Source organism: Aulonocara sp. 'chitande type north' Nkhata Bay, linkage group LG17 (genome assembly GCF_057382095.1).
Source record: "Aulonocara sp. 'chitande type north' Nkhata Bay isolate Kocher_YH1m ecotype deep benthic linkage group LG17, A_spYH_male_GT1.1, whole genome shotgun sequence".
Classification (NCBI taxonomy): domain Eukaryota; kingdom Metazoa; phylum Chordata; class Actinopteri; order Cichliformes; family Cichlidae; genus Aulonocara; species Aulonocara sp. 'chitande type north' Nkhata Bay.
Genome location: NC_141360.1, coordinates 1,959,281 through 1,980,145, shown reverse-complemented (window position 1 = coordinate 1,980,145; position 20,865 = coordinate 1,959,281). Strand labels below are relative to the sequence as shown.

General features: G+C 42.9%; 1 protein-coding gene and 1 pseudogene across 2 annotated transcripts in view; both read right to left on the bottom strand.

Annotated features, from left to right (window-relative positions):
* The window catches only part of scube1 (signal peptide, CUB domain, EGF-like 1), a 119,568-nt gene that overhangs the window by 20,337 nt on the left and 78,366 nt on the right, over window positions 1-20,865 (bottom strand). For both annotated transcript variants that reach the window (XM_086268895.1, XM_086268896.1), the window contains one exon: window positions 18,557-18,673. In XM_086268895.1, coding sequence (XP_086125021.1) covers window positions 18,557-18,673 — 117 coding nt within the window. The remainder of the gene's footprint in view (window positions 1-18,556; window positions 18,674-20,865) is intronic.
* Window positions 12-659, bottom strand: LOC147309420 (uncharacterized; annotated as a pseudogene).

Below are 20,865 nucleotides of genomic sequence, written 5' to 3'. Positions count from 1 at the left end.
TTTTCGTATATTCATATATTTATGAAAAAATAAATGTATATAAGAGCATATATCTTAGCTGTTCCTGAGACCATGCTCTACTGGACAGAGATCTTAGACGTTGTTCCTGGGATCTGCTGGAGCCACTCGGCTAGCTTGGGGGTCACTGCACCGATTGCTCCGATTACCACGGAGACCACCGTCACCTTCACCCTCCACATCGTCTCGAGTTCTTTACTGAGCCCTTCTTACTTTTCCAGCTTCTCGTGTTCCTTCTTCCTGATATTGCTGTCATTCGCTACATTGATCACTACGGCCGTCTTCTTCTGTTTGTCTACCACCACTATGTCCGGTTGGTTAGCTACCACCATTTTGTCCGTCTGTATCTGGAAGTCCCACAGGATCTTAGCTCGGTCATTCTCCACCACCCTTGGGGGCATCTCCCATTTTGACCTCGGGACTTCCAGGTTATACTCGGCACAGATGTTCCTGTACACTATGCCGGCCACTTGGTTATGGCGTTCCATGTATGCCTTGCCTGCTAGCATCTTGCACCCTGCTGTTATGTGCTGGATTGTCTCTGGAGCATCTTTACACAGCCTGCACCTGGGGTCTTGCCTGGTGTGATAGACCCCAGCCTCTATGGATCTTGTGCTCAGAGCTTGTTCTTGTGCTGCCATGATTAGTGCCTCTGTGCTGTCTTTCAGTCCAGCTTTGTCCAGCCACTGGTAGGATTTCTGGATATGGTAAATGGTAAATGGACTAGTTCTTATATAGCGCTTTTCCACTCTTCTGAGCACTCAAAGCGCATATCAGCCACCTCCTCTATCTGCTGGTGGTGCATACCGTGCAGGGCCTGTCCTTCCTGGTTTCTGCTGCCTGAGGTATTCACTGAGCACACTGAGTGGATGTTCGCTGTCTCATCCTGGACTGTGGTTCTGACACTCACCAGTCCCGGCCACCTTCCCCAGACCTAGCATACAGTCTCAGGATGCTGGACTTGGGATGAAACCCTCCATGCATGGTCAGGAGCCTCCTCACCTTGATGTCAATGGCCTTAATCTCTTCCTTTGGTCAGCCCATTATCCCAGCGAGGGTACCTGATCACGGGCAGGACGTAGGTCTTGATAGCCCGGATCTTGTTCTCACCGTTCAGTTGACCCCTCAGGACCCTCTTGTCTGTCTGCAGGTGCTTGGTGGTTGCAGATTTCCTAGCGCTATCTTCATGGTTCCCATTTGCCCTAGGTACCTGTAGCTATCCTCGATGTCTGCAATGTTGCTTTCTGCTAATTCGATCGCCTCAGTTCTGACTGTCTTCCCTCTCTTTGTTACCATCCGACTTTACTCTTCCAATCCGAGTAAAGCAGCAATGACATTCCAATGCTGCATTTTATGGTGGTGTGGATCAGTGAATCGATGTCTTTTTCACTCTTGGCATACAGCTTGATGTGTGCTACTTAGCTACACCCAATAAAACCAGTCAAACAACTGGGAGACAGACTCAGTGATTGAGAAATAAGCCTAGTAAAGAAACATTGGCGACTGTAACTAAAACAGATGTTTGTCTATTTATATTGCTCAAAAAATGAAGGGAAAATTTATAGTCACGGTATAACAGAGAGTCAATTCGACTTCAAGAGTATCAGTCTGTTCAATTTGGAAGCATAAACCACTGTGAATCAATTTCAGGTACTTTGGTACAAACATCAATAGGACAAAATGACAATAGGTGCACTGGTGAAGCAACAGCAAGACCACTCCCCAAAAGAGAATAAATTTGCAGGTGGTGAACGCACACCATTGCTCTGTCTTATAATCTGTCCTGATGGACTTTTCTCTAGTTTTGCTTTTTGCTAGTGCTGGTAGGATGAGACCGTACCTACAGCCCATTCAGGCTGCACAAGTAGCACAGCTCCTCCAGGATGGCACATCCACACAAAGTTTGCACCAGATGGGCGACCTGTCCAGGGTCCTGCCTCTCAACCTGAGACAGCTGGGATAGGGTCCAGCCCACTCATGACCCTGAACTGGACAAGCAGAAGGATGGATGGATGCCAGATCACATAATTTCAGTACCTAAGTTATCCTTTAACAGTTTTACCTCAAAGTGTATATTTACTCCCCTCACCTCAGTCTCTAAGCGTATATTTAGTCTTACTCTTCCTACATATATTGTTGTTTTTTTGCACTGAATGGAACTGGAGCCTCGTCGTCTCGTCTCTCTACTGTACTGTATGTAGCAGAGATGACAATAAAGTTTATCTGCTCATTGCAAATGACACATGAATGAATGTTAAGTTATGGTTGTTATGGTTAAAAACCTTAGTTAAGGTTAAGAAAAGACTGAAATGAAGCATAAGATACAGTCCATTTCTACATTTGAAAAATACTACTTTAGGCTTAATTGTAAAAAATTGTAGCATAAATTTTCAGATTCTAAGAATTCTTCAGTAATCCAAGTTTTAATTATAAATATGAATATAAAGTATCAAATGTAAAGTAAAGAAAAGTTTGGGAAGCAAAGGAAACTGAGTGCCAGGACTTCAGAGAAGCATCATTAAAATCATATTTGGGCCTTCTTGCTGCCAAGGATGGTGAGATGAGAGCAGTTTTCCCTGTTGTCCTCTTCAGTCTGCTTTCTGCTACGGCACATTTGCAGCTTTCGTTACAATGTTTTATACACCGGTAATCCAGGACAATTCTAAAACTGAAGCAGTTTGGATTTAGGACCTTAACAATCATTATACAATGCTTCGTCAGCCAGTGTTATGTAAACACTGTTTGTGATGATTCAGCACTCAAACAGTTATGTGATCCTGCTAGAAACTGTGTGCCAGTGAAATAAAATCTGGATACCTGAGCTCTAGCTCAGGTGTGGTGCAGCAATCCACAGCCACAGATTCAGAACAAATAATGCAAAGGCAACCCTGAGGCACCAGGTTCACTGCCAACCACAAACCTGCTGGTTTCTGGTTTCACCAGCTCCAAACCTCAAATCTTATTTCCTCCCCTCTTCCAACTTAGCGCGGCCTCAGATGAACCCAAACTTCAAAATAGTTCATCTTTTTCTTAGGAATACATTTTAGTACTCTTCTTTTAAATCTCTTTAGAACAAGTGCATCCTTTCCAGATAAGGACTAAAGTCTTTCTGTTTACTCACACAGGGAGAACTAAGCCCAAAGGAAAAAAGGTGGATGGGGAATCGAGAAAACAAAAGAGGAGAGAAAGAGGACAACGGTCTGGCATATTATACACACTAAGCCTTTTTTGATTGGTGCTCTAAGTGATGAAAACTGTGAGGGATTAACACCTAAGCCCTTAAACCAGGGAATAAGTTGAGGAAGACACTACAGAGAAATAGTGGAGTAGGTGTGTGTGTGTGTGTGTGTGTGTGTGTGTGTGTGTGTGTGTGTGTGTGTGTGTGTGTGTGTGTGTGTGTTGAAGTGGGGGGAAGGGTGGGGGGGAGAGGACAGGAAAGTATATGATGACAGAGAAAGAAGGCGAGGGACGAGGAAGAAGGTTCCCACCAACTACGTTTGCTTTTTTGTCTCCAATTTGACGTCTTGGTTGCATCGATAGTTATTTTTTAGATGACATTTCAAACAGGAAGGTTTTATTTTTCTAGACCATCAACTACCACGGACAGATTTGTGTCTTTTTATTGTTTGTATATCCAGATAGCTAATCAGTTTAACGTTAGTTTCATAAAATGGTTAAAACACTGACTAACGTTACTTTTTAATACACCAATAAATGAGAAAAGACTCTGAGGACCAGACTGGTGTATTTGGTACATCCAGAAGTTCAAACTACTCAGCAATGTTATGGCTTTAGGTTTTATTTTAGTTTTCACTTTTTGTGTTTTTAGTGTCTGCTTTTTCCCACCATCTTCTGTCTCCAGTTGTGCTGAGATCCAGAAGTGGACAATGGATTGCTGCTGCCAGAGTTGTGGTATTTGCCAGTTCTGCGATGACTAGCCGGTCAGTCAGCCGATCCGTCGCCTCCTTTATGCTCCAGCAGTCAGCCAGTACTCTCAGAGGGCAAGTCTGTGTATTTTGAGGGTTTGAATCACACCAACAGTATTTTGCTCTTGATCTCTTATTACATATAATCTTGTTATGTTCACTCCAGTGTAATGAGACCCATCTGAATTTGTGCATTTATGCTGAATGCTGCCTTCTGTAATACTAACACAATGCAGAGCAGCTACCCAAGTTTTCCTACCACCGAGATCAATTCTCACAGTGTAAGACTTTGGATACTCGTCTGAAAAACAAGGCAGCATATCAGAGATGCTTGAATCTCTTGTAATACTGTGCACCTTAAAGCAGATTACATGCAAGCTGGAGAGTAAATAATTTTGCATTCATTCAGTTGATCTTTGGCTTTGGAAAATAGTTTTTACTCTATAAAAAAAAAACCTTTCCATAAAGCTAGGAAATCCTATTCCCTCATATTTGTCTCTGAAAACAGAGCCAGTGTTCTGATAAGCCAAGTATTAATTCAACCAGCATTGGCTTTATGAATTTATTCCCTGATACACTTGAGCAGAGTAACTCTAATCATAGTATACACAACTGCTGATGTTTACCCACAATAACATCTTTCTCTGTAGCATCAGTCTTCAGTCCCACAGACCCAAGCTACCGGGTATTATTGAACTGATAGCTCTGACTTTGAGGTTTTGCTTATGTTACATTCTTGGTCCTTGGATTATGGTTTCTGTGTCACACCATTTCTATGCCTCGTGTTCCCATGTTCCACGTTTTGGTGTTGAGTCTCAGTTTCCTGTTTTACTTTGGTAATCCTTGTCCCATGTTTCTGGGTTCAGTGTTGCTTCCCCGTGTCACATCATGCCTGCATTGTCCCTCGTGGCTCGCATTCCCTAATTATGCCAGTATGTATTTAAGCCCTGTGTTTTTCCCTGTTGTCACGTCCTCCGCGTTAGCTGTGTCATCAGGTTATGACCTGCCACGCCATGTATTCCCAGTTTAGGTCTTGATGCATCTCAATCATCCAGGAAAGTAAATCTCCAAAAAGTTGATTCTGTTCATCTGGACGTAGCGTTTTGTGGGAGAAACGTTTCGTCACCCATCCAGGTGACGTCTTCAGCCTCAGCTGACTGCAGGTTTCCTTCCCACTGAAGGAACAATGGGCTGGGAGGTCAGTTCCTTAATCTTAATTATGCAAATTCTCAATCTTTAATCTCCCAGCCCATTGTTCCTTCAGTGGGCTGGTTTCAGTCATTATGTAAATGTACTGTTTATAAGATTGAAACCTTTGTAAGAAGTCACCTGGAAGAGTGACGAAACGTTTCTCCCACAAAACGCTACGTCCAGATGAACAGAATCAACCTTTTGGAGATTCCCAGTTTAGGTTAACCCTCCTAGTTTGAGTTTTGTTATTGTTTTATAGTTCTCATGTGTCTAAGTTTGTTTTGCCTGCAAATAAAGCCAACGCCTCAAGTTTAATATTCCGTCTTTGAGTCCTGCGTTTGGGTCCAACCACTTCCTGCCACACAGCTTACCGTGACATGGTGAGAGTTAAACCCTTACCTGGCCCACCGGTCTAATTATAGACTGATTTCTAACTTTTTTTATTTCAAAAATGAGTTGTCAGGTAGTTAACTGGTCACTTGCAAAGGAATGGTCTCCTTGAAGAACAAGAAACAGCACTAGTGAAGGTCATGAACGATCTTATGGCCTCTGACAGTTGGCTCACCTCTGTGCTTGTCCTGCTCAGTGCAGCGTTCATCACCACTGACCACAATGTTGTAATACAAAGATTAGAACAATGTTATTATTAAATTAACTGTCATGCAGTCGCCTAAAACATATCTTTGTGATAAATTCCGGTTTGTGGAGTTAAACGGGGATCCTTCCTCATAGAGTTGCAAATGGTTCCAATCAGGTTACAATGTACTTTTTACATCCTTCTTTTAGGCTTAACTAGCCTTAGCCTCCCATGACACAGTGAGGTTATTCTTAATCTGAATATGTCCTTCAGCATGCACATTCAACAGATATGTATCACTCCCCTCATTCATTTGAGGAGCATCACTGTTATCAGAACATGCAGTCTCAGAGTCTCATGAGCACTTTGCTCGGAGACTGCAGGCTTACTGATGGCTCCTGGAGTTTTTAAAAATAGAATGAGAAGCAGAGCCTTCAGGTACCAGGCTCTGCTATGAGCTTCCATCCTTTAGTTATGCTGCAATAGGCTGGTGGGAGGGCCCCTGTTTACTCTTCACTCATTTCTTTTCACTCCCTGTATCTATACACCATCATACTTTAATCATCAGTGATGATTAAACTCTGGCTGTCTCTCTCATAGTGTGTCATTTCTCCTGTCTCTCTCTGATCTCTTCTCTTTCCTCTTACCCCCAACCGGTGACGGTGCAGTGCAGCTGCTCTCCAAACCTGGTTCTGCTGGAGCTTTGTTCCTCTTAAAAGGGAGTTTCTCCTTCCTACTGTCGCCAAGTGCTTGCTTATAGGGCATCATGTGATTGTTGGGTCTTTACTTTTAGTTGTAAATTGGCTTTTCTCCACATCTTTGTGTCTCAAGTATTTCTTTGTTTTATTGGCTCTTGCTGGATCATCTTTGTACAGTGCCTTTTGTTGTAAGTGTTTTGTTGTTGTCTCTTTAGTGGCACTAAATGAGTCTCAAACACACATTACCTGCTTTAAACTTTCACAATCAAAACTTTTCAAACCCCCACTTCCCAAGTAATCTTCCACTGGGAAAAAAAAAATGAAAACCCTGCAGCAAAAACGTACGATGGTTCATGGATATCATGAAAATGTTAACACATGTAAGAAGCAGTGTGGCTTACACTTACATGGCTTACTCTTATATATTAAAAATGTAGATCTTTATGGCCTGAGTGAAGAAGTCAGCACAAGAGCACAAACACGCAAAAACCTTCTGGTTTATTTTAGCGTGTCATATTCCTGCCATACATAGTTTTCTGCTTAGACGGGATAATCCACTGCAGTCATGGAGACTGAAGTCTTACATTTCTCTTGAATAATTACTAATAGATCTAAGATTTGCATGGTTGCTGACATCAACCTTCCAGAGTTTGTGATTTTGAGGGACTGTGATGTTGTGATGCTGTGACAGTGAAGAGGAGCACCTGTGGTAACTTGCTGTTGTGTTAATTAACAGCACCATTACATGTAAGAAGTAGCATGCATTTAATGCAGTGTGTAGCTTTAACCAGTTGGAGCCAGTTACTACCAGCATCAGTAAGAGGTGGTGAGAGCACAGGAGTACGTGCACACGTTCTCTCAGTGTGGCGTGATAGGAGCCCCATAAAACAGTAAGTCATCCACTGTGTTTTTCCAGCAGGGCAGACTCAGCCTCTTTGGCCCGATCATCTCAGTCTCTATCCTGAGGGAGTTTCTGCTGAATGAACTCTTCATCTAAATATGGAGCTGAGACAGGAATCCAGAATGAGCTGGCTTTGCGCCACAGTAGAAATGTAGTAAACTGTGTCCCGCCGTGCCCTGTTTAAAGGGATTGTCCCTCCATCTGGCTGCGCTAAAACAGATTTCCCCGTGGCTGATGGGAAGAAAATAAGGCTCAGGGATCTTTCTTTTTTATGGAGTGTAGGACAGGTAAGGGCATCCAGACACATGCAACAGCCTGTCGAACACTCCAGACTGTGATGTCATACTTACAGATAAGTACAAGGAGGCTGCTGATTGCTCCTTTTTGCTTTCTGCTCTTCACTGTCAGAAATTCAACTTGGATTTCATTTTTGTGTGTCATCTGCTCCTACTTTCTTTTTTACACATTGTATTTTTCTGTATCTTCCTCTTTCGTGTCTAACGTGAGGCTCTGATTCTCTCTGAGGATTTTAAATCAATCAGCTGCTTTCCTGTTCCTCTGTGGCTGACCGCAGAACGCATGGCTATCTTTCCCTTCAGGTACCAGCCCAGGCACACTTGGCCTCAGGACTTTGAGACTTTAGGAAGTCAAGAGCTTTTTTGGGTTCATTTTCTGCATCTAGTAAGTTCAGTAATCGTTTAAAAAGAATTTACCTAAATTCTCTCAGGTATACTGGCCTATATACCAACTAAGGAACACACACATACACACACCATCACTCCCCTTCTGCCCACATTGTCTCCTCTAATGCCTCTAATGTAACAAAGGTAGCTACCACCATCTACCCAACACAGAAAGCTTCCTAATTATTCTGGCAGCTGCAAGCACTAGCACACACAACCCACACTTAATGACCCCACCAGGGACCGCTGAACCTTATAATGGGGTATGTAATTACCCTGAATGGAGCTTAAATAAGCTTTGAGGTTAAATAAATACATTAAGTTTTAGCACATCTTGAAATGATCACATCTAGAGAGAAGACACAGGACAGTTAAAGACAAGTGAGGTTGTGTGATATGTGTGGCATGTCAGAGTTGGTCTTTCTACACGGAACCACTGCTGCAAATCCATCCATCCATCCATCCATCCATCCATCCAGGAGGAATCCAGGAGTCAGATGCCCAAACCGCCTCAGCTGTTAGGAGGAGGAGCGGCTCCTACTATGACTCCTTCGCAAATGGCGGAACTCTTCATCCTCTCTCTAAGAAAATGCATAAAATATCACCTGAGGAACCCAGTCATTTTATATAATCATAAAAAGAGTGCAATCCTCTACCAAGACCAATGCATTATTTCACAACTTTAAAGTTTCCTGCATCACAGTTCAGTGGGTTCATGCACCTCTCCACCAAGCTTAGCCTTTTAATTTTGCATTTAGACGATTTTGCCTTTAGCCATCATGATGAATTTACAAGGGGCCAAAGGGTGAGTGAGTTAAACAGGACAATAAAACCCAACAGCATTTGGTGGGACTTTATCCTTGGAAACTGTCTAATGGGATAACGTCAATAAATAAGATCACTGAACACAAGGACATTGATATGAGTTAAGGTTTTCACAGCTAGCAAGCAGGTGGGTAATGCTGTCTTTAAAAGGGACATTTGAGAGTAGAAGGTGCTTTCAAAAATACTTGTCAGTTTACTGGAGGAATTATTTGTCTCTTGTAACACCTAAAACAAGACTAGCTGCAGCCAGCAGTTCCTCACAGGAAGCTGACTCATCAGAAACAAGAGTGATTTGGCTACGAGCGCAAAGGATGAAGCCTAGCAAAAGTGCTGTTGAGAAACTCAGGGGAATCATAAACCAGAGTATTTGCATTGGGCAACCTCAGGATGGTGCTAGAGGTCAAATCACAGGACCCCCAAGGTACGTGACATTCATCATCAAGGAAGTGTTTACTGACAGTACAGTCGACACTAAACAACATAATTTGTAGCTGGGCTATGCAGTGCTATCACAGCTAACAACACAGCACTTCTGCTTGTGTTTGCATGAGAAAACAATAGAAGAACACCTTTATGGATAATGAGCACATTGATAGCATCGTGCAGGTCGTGGGTTTGTTAATGCAGGTGAACTAACTGCAAAACAAGCTGGACTGAGCTGAGACTCTCTGACAGGGTGCACATGCAATGATGTGTCCTGCCTTTGTAAAGGGAGTGGTTGAACATTTCAACCCCACTACCACCACCACACACACAAACACACACAGATACACCCACAGGCTGTCTCTCGGGATCCATGTCTGACGTTTACTCTAGACGATCAATAACTTACTCCAGCCTCCAATCAATAGTTCCAACCTTTACCACGTCTCTGAACACCACGTAGGTCTACCAGACGATTCAAACCGATTGTGTATGAATGTTTATGTTCAACAGCCAAATTTAGTACTTTTTAGACCTTTTGTAAAGTCACTTTAAGGATTTGGATTTACGAGAAATTTATCAACTACAATAAAGTAAATAAAAAGCTGGCGAGAGCAGTCCACTTCCAGCTGAACCTAGGTAATGAATTTTCTGAGAGTGTGATGCCACTCAAACACAAAATCAAACATTACAGAGACAATGAACGGCTTCTTTAGGGATAGAAAATGGGTCAAAATGTTTATTGCAATGCTGAATTTGGAGTGTTTCTCAGTAGAAATTAAAAGTGTGCATTAACACGGAAGAAATGAATTTAACAGCGTGTAGCAGCAGAGGAGAATCTCGCAGAAAAACGGTGGTTCTGGAAACAGTCATAAAAGTTTAGAGCAGAGCATCGTTTCGACTTTCAAACACAGAGAGGGAGAAGTTTACCTGACATGACACTCACTAAGTCACTCCTGCAAAATCTGTCTGCACTGCTAAAGAAAATATTCTGGAACCTTTTAACAAAAAGAGAAAAAAATCACAAATGAGAAGACTTGCTGACATCCACCTGAGCCAAAGGAAACAGGCCTCCCGACCCCTTCTCTTTCTCTCTGTGAGCCTCAGGCTGGGTTTGAGGAGCCCAGTGTTTGGAATGAGAAACCTGACTCCAGTGGAGACCCTGATGATGCTGCAGAGCCTGATTAAGACCTAGCAACTGGCCCAAGTGATCAGTGCTGTGGACTATACTAGCCAACTGGAGGAATGATGGACTCTAACTCCTCAACTCTGACTGTTGCCTCCAGAGGTCAACGGTAGGGTCTCCAGTATGATTGCCTGTCCATTTCGTTGAAGCAGACTGACCAGGAATACAGCTCTGGTCACTTAAGCCAATATAAGATTTGTTGCAGGAATGTGCACACAGACCTCCTGAGTATAAGCTGTGTGGTTTTACCAAATATTTGCAGTAAAAAGCAATTAAATGGAATAAATTTGCAGAAACATGAACCTCCACAAATAATTATGCACGGGGGAAAGGAGATCTAGTTTTCTTGAAGAGCGTAGGTGTTCTTTGCGGGGTGCTGGTGGTGACGGGGACAGACATCATGCCGGGAGGCAGCGTGTATTTGTTCAGGTATTAAATGATCCTAGTGTTCGATCCTAGTGCTGTTTAATAACAAACACTCCACGAGGGCATGTGGGCCAGGGCTCCAAACTCTCACAACAGTGAAAGAGTCAGTGATCCAGCCCGCTTCAGCTGGAACAGAGACGGCCGGCTGCGATTGAGTCAGTGTGTCTCAGGCTTGATCTCACTGACCTGCGACTTCTCCCGAGGTCAAAAGTGACATACGAGTTACTAAATTATGTTTCTATATAAACTGTCGGACAAATGTGTCATATTGAAAGACTGAATGAGTCGCATCCAGACTGTGGCTCAGGAGGCAGATGCTGTTAGTAACTGAGGTTGTGATGGTGATTTTGGTCAAACGTAGCCACCTGCCCGCCGTGTTTTCTTGACCGGGAGCATCTATAAAGAATGTAAACAAGATTAAAAATGCTGTCACAGCAAGTTCACGCCACACTACCAGATCACTTTTGTGCCAAAATATAAAAAAGGTGTCACATGTGCAACTGGTGTTGTTACAAGAGTGTCACAGCTTCATCCTCACATCACGAGTGTGAAGCTCTGTGCAGGTGTCTGCATACCAGCCAGTTATTATGACCGTGTGAACTGGTCCTCGAGACACTACACCACAATGCACCAACTACACATGTGTCCTTCAGGGGCTGAGTGAACTCCAGAGACAGCTAACAGGAATGTACAATCACCTGCAGGTGTTGGGCCACTGACTCATGTTCAGTGCTTGACTTTTACAGAACGTTCATAGCACATGTAGCATAATTAAACTTCCTAGTGCAACTATGAAGCAGAAAATTGAAACATAACCATCGCTAATCATAGTAGACTGAAAGCAGGGTATGTGTTAACTGACAAGTTGTTTCTTTATGCTTGTGTTTTTCAGTCACTAGTTCTGCTTCAAAACACACAGATCAGCAGAAAGACAAACTCACAGTAAGGGACGAGCACAATTGTTCATCTAGATGATTCCCCTTCTGTAAAGGTCTATTAATTTCCCCATGAATGGCTGTGATCATGTCCTTGTCTCGGTTTGATGTGAATGTATGTTTGTCTGTTTGTTTTCACTTCTCTTTAAGTAGAGAAGGAATGCAGGCCAGTGGGAACGTGTCTTCGGTGCCACTGTAGTGGGATTTGTACGCCGACCACACAGAAACACAGATAACCGCACGCAGAGGTCCAACAGCGTACATGCAACCGAAATCTGCGTTAATTAACCTGCAAAAACAGAAGCGCGCACACATGTGCTACAGTAACATATAACCACCAGTGTGCACCATCTAATCAAACATCTGGAAGCTGTTAAAAACAACCTCTCCCTCTGTCTTTCTCTCTGACCCAGTTGTCGGCACGAGAGCCTGTGATGAAATGGCTCCTCTGGTTGGCGTGTCTGTCATCGTGAGAGGCTGAACCGCCTTGTCTTTCAGCGCAGATGAAAGAGCGTTTATCAGACTTGTGGGTTTTAAACATGCCCTACATATTTATATTGAAGTGATTATGATAGACAGGCACGACAGGGCACATCCCCTTGGCTTTAGATTTAAGTTGGATGCAAACAGGCCGAAGGAGAGCTGTCTGTCTCGATCAAGCAATTTAGAGGCACATTAGACGGGAGACCACCTCATAGCACGGCGTTTATCTTGCCACTAACTACTATGTTCTGAAAACTGCTAAATGCAAGCAATTATACCCTATGCACTACAATACACTGCTAACACTACTGTGATTACACGCGCCACCAGAGTGGAATACACCTACACACACACGACGCACATAAATACGCGTATATGTCCTGGAGCAGGATGTTGCATCTTCAAGGTAACAGGAAGCTGTCACCCCGCTTTAGATTGAATGATGTCGAGAGCCCATATACACAGTAATGATATTAACACAACCTAACGGAAGATGTTAAAATATTCAGTCTTTTACATCCAGGACTGGCTGAAGTGAAGCAAATATTCTTAACTTAAGACACTTAAAAGGGTGTAATTTTGTTGCTAATATACACCAGTAAGTTGAAAACTGGAACTGATAAGGCGTCACACACGGTTCAGAAAATGAACGCACATCCAAAGAGTTTAGACACTAGAGACTGTTTTTCAGCCAGTCGTCAGACAGGAACCATTATCACACATATGTAAAGTATCATGAGTGGATCTTGAACACTAAACAGTAAACTCTGCATGAGACACGGGGTAAAAGCATGGACTGTAAGTAAAAGATGGCCACAGCCACCTACTGGTCATTGCGTCTTTCAGCTTTAATGGCGATGCGGTCGCGTTTTTCTTGGGCTGTTGACTTTGATCACTTTTTCACTGTAGCCATTTCAAATGAAGAGGCAAACAGTAAGCCCACATTTAAGGACCTGTGGGTGATGTCACACTGTGGCCATATTTCTCCAATCTTACATGTTTTCTGACCTGATAGACACTGATGTGAGCTGCCTGCTCTGTGTTTCTCAGTTCCCCTCAGCGCTGGATTTATGAAGCCCGGGGGCTGATCCACAACCAAATTATGTGGGCGTGGGACAGCTGGACTGCACTCCTATCCATCTTTCTAACTCAAGGCAAAAAAGCAGAGCGGGGAATCTTTTTTTTCTCCACTATAAATGCTGGGTTCTGTCAGCATCACAAATCACCCAAAGGGACAGTGTAAGTGTTCGCACAAGATGCTGGGCTCTTAACTTGACATCTGAAGAGATGATCTTCCAGCTGTGATCTTTACATAACTGCCAGCAGATGATGGTGCTGAAAGGGTCGCTGGAATCATTTTCAGTATACATCGTGTGCAATAATTCCCTTTGACTGATTTCTGTCTTTAAAACGACTCAAAAAACAACAACAACAAAAGGATGCAGCACCAGTTGTTTCAGCAGGTACCTCAAAACAAAAGCAGGTCTTACATCTTTACGTGACTTTATCTTCAAGTATTTATGGCTGAGCAAAGAAGGAGCATTGGTTCTACTTTGACCCCCTCCAGCTGTACTATTGTGCAGTTTGTCATAATGAAATAAATCAGTCACGCTATTAAGCTTTTAGTAAGGTATTAGCAAGTAAATATCATTTATATAGCATTACTCCTCCTTAGTAAACCATTTATGAACACAGCGATTATTAGTAGCACTGTTAGCAGTACATGGTTACACCACATACAACAGTGACAGCTGTACATGGTGTAACAGCAGCAGATGGATAAACATATCAGCATAAATGACATACCAAGTACAAGTAATGACATATAAATGGAGAAATAAACACTTGCTTACTACCTCGGCATTATGATAAAATCTAGTGCCACCACACTGGAATCAAGTTGTGACATGATTTAAGTACTGTACTGTAACACAGGGTGGGACCACACAGCTTTACAAACTCAAAGATCAGTGATGCTCCAACAGCATTTAACATGAAACTCAGGTACCCATTAGTAAAGCTAATTAGTTTAAAATTAGTTATGAAATTCATACCCGAGAAATTGTATATTGAAATGATTCAAGTCAACAATTTACAAGCTACAGGGTGACAATAACAGATCATGTTTTTTCATTATTAAATTTTTTGTCATCTTAATAATCATAAATTATGGATTTCATCCTTTTTACTGGTTGATTTGTTGATTTTAATTTTTACATTGTTCTCTTTTTAATGATTTCACTTGCACCACGTTTGCTTTTTGATAATTTTTTCCATTCATTTTCTTGTTTTTTGACTTAGTTGACCTAGTTTTATATAAGCTCTTGTGTCATAACAATAACATGTTAAATCAATGCATCCAGTCAAAGCTGGCTAACATTATTAATTAATCATTTGAAATTACGCTGATTCGTCTTGCCTTGTGGTTGAGTGCTCTTGCAGGTAAATGGATGTATTTACTGTATTTGCAGCTGGATGGTGCTGTCTGTGTGAGCGTGTGCACATCAAGGTCGAAGAAGAGAGTGTGTGTGTGTGTGTGTCAGAGAGAGAGAGCGAGAAAGGCCAGCGTGGGCCTCACTGTTCAAACATCTCAAAGTTTGCCGACACGTCGTCTGCCTTGCAGGCCTGAGACAGCTCTGGCTCCAGAATTTCACACACCTACATGCCACATTCTCAGACTGCCCCACAGTCATTTTGCAGACACACTTTATCTGGAAGACATGCACGCACACAGTATTTTAAATTATAGGACCATACTTCCATAAGACCAGCTGTCCAGATTCTGGACATCTTGCCTTGTGCAAAATGACCAATTCCTTGATTCTACGTCGACATCTATCTCACGTCCATCACCTGTGGGCTGTTTACTGTAAATGTCTCTCTACACATCAGATATCACTCACAGAACGTACCACACTGAAAACCTGTTCACATCTTCTATTACACACCAAAATAAACTTTTATTTTCAGGCAAATCTTTACTGATATGTAGTTGGCATGGGTCAGCAAGGTGAAATTACACAAAGAGAAGGTGCTACTGTCAGCCAAAGACCAAAGACTGGGAGAGGCAGGACGTGTGTTTGGAGGCAGTGAGAAGCAGAAGAGCAGAGGTGAGAGTAAGGACCATCAAGGGAAGCAAGGATGGTGGATTCAAACTGTTCTACCGTACCATAGGAAGCTAAATGGAGTGGGACTAATCCTGAAGGAAGAGTATGTGACTGTGACTCTCAACACTCCCACAGAAGCTTAACATTTATTAAAATGGGACAACTTGGAGTTCAGTAAAAAGAGCGAGGGAACTGATCTTTGAGTAGATGGCCTATTTTACTCCCAGAGGCATCCTTAACTGTTGTGGAGGTGTAGACTTTGTCAGACAGCATAATTAGTTTTGAATCTGGAAATCGAAGGCGTGCTGTCATGAGCATCAGTGCGTATGACTCCAAGTTGGATGTTAGTTAAAAGCGAGAGCTACTCTATAGAAAAGTGGCGCAGAGTGTCTGCAAAGGAGGTTTGCTTTGTTTGGGACAGACTCCAACAGACATGTAGGAGAAGGAAATCGAGCTCATGGATAGGTATGGTGTAAAGGAGAGAAATGCCAACGGTGGTGGAATTTGCAAAAAGGATGGAAATGGCTGTTGAACACTTTAAGAAGAGGAATCGACATAGCATAACATATAAAATTAGAGGAAGGTGCACACAGAGAAGAATGTAACTGGATGGCATTGTGTGGGATGACTTTGAAAATCAAATTGAGGAAGTGAGAGAAGGTAAAGGACTAAAAGCTGAGAAAGAGTGTTGATGGAGAAACACAGGAGTTGCACTGTGTCTCTGTGGGTGCCAAGAGAGGAACTGTGGTCCTGCACGAGGAAGTCAGGAGTGGCAGAGAAGCATGTGAGGGTGGGATGGTAGGAGTGACAGATGGTTTCAGAGTGGGTGTGGGATTACATGAGGGATCAGCTCTGAGTCCCTTTTTGTTTGCAATGGTGACGGACGGGACAAACGAGGTCAGGCAGGAGTCTCTGTGACAAGCTGTGATGTTTGCAGATGACATTTTGATCTATAGTGAAAGTAGGGAACAGGCTACAGTCTGGAGAGGAGGAGGGGTGCTTTGGAGAAAAGAGGAAAGTCAACAAAGGCCGACAGAATGTGAGAATCAAGTATAAGAGTGAGGAGTAGTGGCAATGAGTTTGAACACAGAGAATCAACAGCAGTGGACACTGCATAGGACAGGTGGGTGAAGAAGAGAGTGCAGGCAGGGTGGAATAGAGATGAGTATCAGAGATGGTTTGTGACAGAAGGAGATGATTCCATGTGAAGCTGACGTGATATTATATTGTTTGCTTTACTTGCTGCTTTGTTGAAATATTTCGGCGATGTGGGACTAGGTCTGTTCATGATAATATGAAGTTTAACTGTGATAAACTGCAAAAAATTGCAAACCTATTGCCGAATATGTCCCGGTCCTGGGTCGGTGGCCCAGTGTTTTTGGTTTTGTACTTTTACTTTTGATTTCATTACGAAGTATGACTGTTTGTTTTGGGTTCTGTCCTAGTATTTCAGCTTCCTAGTTTTGGCAGTACTTCCTGAGTTCTTGTTGTTAGGTTTTGTTATTTGGTTTCCCAGTGTTTATCCTCTTCTCTGTGTTCCTTCTGTCTGTCCATGGTGTTATTCTGTCTGCTCATGAGTCTGCGTCTGGTAACTTCTGTCTCGTCTGGCTCGCTCTGTCTGTCGTGTACTTCCTGTTTTACTTTGTAGGTCTGTGCCTTATGTCTGTGCGTTCAGCTCTGTGCGCTCCCTGTCTCGTCAGTGTAATCAGCGTCAGCCGTGTCTCCCAGCTGTTTCCTCTTAGCTCTGTTCACCTCTTGTATTTAGTGTCTGCGTCTTCCCCTGCTCGTTGTCGCGTCGTACCCTCTTTCACTGTGTGTTCTGTTTGCCAGCCTGTCTACCTGTTTAGTTTGTTCCGTATTCCCAGTTTAGTTAGTTTTTCTGTTCAGTCTATCCCAGCAATAAAGCTGAGTTTTCTGAATTACTTCTGCCTCTGTGAGTCCTGCATTTTGGGTCCTCTCTTCCTGCCTGCACACAGCCACGACAGAATGCATCCACACTAATTCACGTTAAACAGAAATTCACACTAATCGCTTAAATTCAGTCGAGCCAGACCCTCACAGATCTAAAATAAGAAAGAAATTCCTCCACAAACTGTAACAGGATGGCGATTCAACACAAAATGATATACACTGCTTGTCAAACTTGCCTTGATTTAGAACCAGCTGGCAAACACTTGAATTGCTTTTCCAAACAGATGTGTTTTTATGAATTAGCAGTTTTTTGCAAACCTTCACCAGTCTGTATATCAGTGACATTCAGTGCAATTACTGAGAAATCACTTTTATTTGCTAATCACAAGGTTGCATTTTTACTCTAGTGTGAATGAAACATCACATAATTTTGTTGATAGTCAAATTTCTTCAGCTGGCTGTACTTCGGTGATTCATCTTAGAATAGTGTTTGAATGCTTTACTTTCACTAAAGAAAAGCTCTCAATTGTTATTGTGTATCTTACAATATTAGGCGCCTCGAGGCGACTGTTGTTGTGATTTGTCTCTATAAAAATTGAATTGAATGAAAGGTCCTGAGGAGCTGAGCAGACAGAAGCCCCTACCCTCTGGGGTTCTTCCACCAACTGAAGACAAACAAACAGAAGTGGCCTGCTCTGCACTGCTGGACGTATGAATGCAGTCTTTAAAATGAGAGCTGATGACACATTCTCAGATTGTTTGGGACCGCTATTCTGCTCTTTATAACCTCTTTATGCATTTGAAAAGTTCAAAAACAGAAAACCTTGAAGCCCTTTTGTTGCTTCTTTGTCCAGCCCTGACAAAAATAAAGACTTGTGTGGGACTGGGCTCCAACCCAGCCACAGACCCACAGGTCTGCCTTACTCCACGAGGTTGTTTGTTTAGAGGAAAGTCAAAAGGCTATAATAATGTGTTTGGATTGTTAAGGCCCACGCTGCAGCATCTTCTCCTCGGACCACCGTCATTGACGTCATAGCTCGGCTCCCAGAAGGGGAGAAATGCTCAACTGCAAAACCAACAACAAGCAGCAGCAGAGCAAATGACCACGAACGAAGCTTTGTGCAGATCGAAGTGAAGCGGATGGTGAGGCCAGAGTTTGGCTGTGGATCACTCAGAAAGCAGTCGTGTGAACCGTGTGAAACTAACCCTTTCCACTCACATAAGTCACACACATGTATATTCACACACTATCTTCTCTTTACTGACCTTTGCATGTTTTTCCATCAGGCTGGAGGGTGAATCCCACAGGGCAGCTGCAACGCACCCCCGTAGCTGTGTCTTTACACGTCCTGTCGCAGCCGCCGTTGTTGACGGCACAGGTCTCTGCAGACGGCAGGGCAGAGATGGGAGAAAGGAAAGAGGGCTTATTACCATGTGAGCCCTACCTTTGAAAAGATGAAAAAGCTATTTCTGACACCTGACACAGGTTGAGACAAAGCTTCATGCGGTAGAAGAATACAGTATGAAATGACAGCACAGTGAACTGTATTCTCGTCTCATGTAGCTTTGTCAACACACGGATGAATCCTATGACAACTGCAGTTTTTATGAATGGAAGAGTTTTATATATTCATTTACAACACTTGGTAGTATACACACGTCAAGATTTATTATAAACAATGTATCAATACAACAAGACAAATTCCACTGAGGAGTGTGAAGAACTCTGAGATCGGTCCTGTTTCCAAAAGTGACAAGAAAACACAAGGGTCAGTAGATGAAAAATAAAGTTAGTGGATTGAGTGCTGTAAGTCTAGAAGACATTCATCAGAGCTCAAGTGTATATTTTCCTAGAGAAAAATGTTCTTGTATCTGGTGGAGATAAGTATTCCCTGAGCTGATCCTAAACAAACACAAGTCCATGGTAACTCTGGCTTACCTGCCCAGCTGCTGTTGCTTTAGCAAAGCTCAACACAAACCTGCTCAATGGGCCTGCAGAAGTGCTGAAGAGGCTGAAATTTGACATCCAGAGGAACTGATTAAAACTACACCTAATAAGGAAGATTGGCTTTGTATCTGTTCTGCTTCTGGTGGAGGTGACTGAGATCCAGAGAAAATCGTACCAAAGTATTTCTGTAAGGAATACTAGAATATAGTATAATAACAAATTTAAGGAAACAAACACACCTCAGAAACATCCAATCTAATTTATTTAATTCCTAAGAAGATGACACTCTGGACCTTAAATAGCGTTGGCAGGGACGCCCCCCACCTCCTTTCTCTTGGCAGCTTTTCCTTTAATTAAAATGCTAGGAGATTGTGTGCCCGAGTGAAGTAAAGAGCAAAGTAGGAAAGGCCTATTCAGTCAGGCAAACACATCCACATCTAAAGGTCAGTGCATTAGCATAATGCCCTTTCAGAATGCAGAGTCACAAACACATCTGAGCCAAGATGGCTGATGTTTGCTATCAGGAAACAGGAAGGTATTTGTACATTTGTTTGTTTTCCCTCATGCAGCACCAAACAACATCAGTCTCACGCCACCATCCCATAATCTGTGCTTTCTGGTCCGTATGTGTTTGTCACTCTGCATTCATCATCCTTTTAATGCCCATTTCTCTTGCTGGAAAAGTTTCCAAGCAAGAATGCAAAATGATTTCAAATGTAAATGTCTGGCTCAAATGAAGCATTTCAGAATGACAGCTGGCAGTTTTGTAGTTGCAAAGACTGGAAGGAGAGATACCTCGACATCCAGGCAAGACACAGCAGAGCCCTGTCCCAGACTCAGGCCTCTGTCAAGTGTGTGTCTCACAAATGTCTATTGCATTGAGGTCAGTGTGTCTGCATAGGTGTGTACAGTAAAAGTGTATGTGCCTGTCAGTGTGTGGAGATGTTGTTTATGGGTCAGGGTGATCTATACCGAGTACAGTGGGCCCTGTCATTAGCTGAGGGTGAGCCTCTCTATCGCCACGCCCAGCCCAGCCCCAGGGCCAGGCTGAGCTCGGGAGTATTGATGAAATGCTGGGCCTGCCTGACATCCGGCACAAGCCCCTCATACTTTCCTCTCCAAGCCTAAAACTCCAAATACTTCTTTCAGGTTTATTTGAGAGTGAGTGGTGGGACTTGTAGCAATAATCCGTTCTTTGTATTTTATTTTTATTTTCTACGATGGAGGGTGGATGCAAAGAAAAGAGAGACAGGCTTTCACTGGTGCTTGCTGAAAGTTTATGACAGTGCTTGCTACCAAACAAATACTCGCTGTAGTCTTGTGTTCAGCATGCAGAAAAGTAGACCTGAAGATTATATTTCAGCTGTGGGCTCTGCGGTGAGTACGTTACATAAATTAAATGTGAGCAGTTCAGCGTAGACGGCTGCCTTGATTAAAACAGGTCGTCATATGGTGATTTCAATGATGCTCAAAGATCGCCCTGCAAAAATAACCTCATTCACTTTCTCATGTCTGACCTTGTTAAAAAGTAACAAAATCTGTCAGTTCACAGCTCTAAAGTGCACACATTAACACTAATTGAAATTTTGCTTTCATCCACTGCAGCGTCTTCCTGATTGCTGGTTGC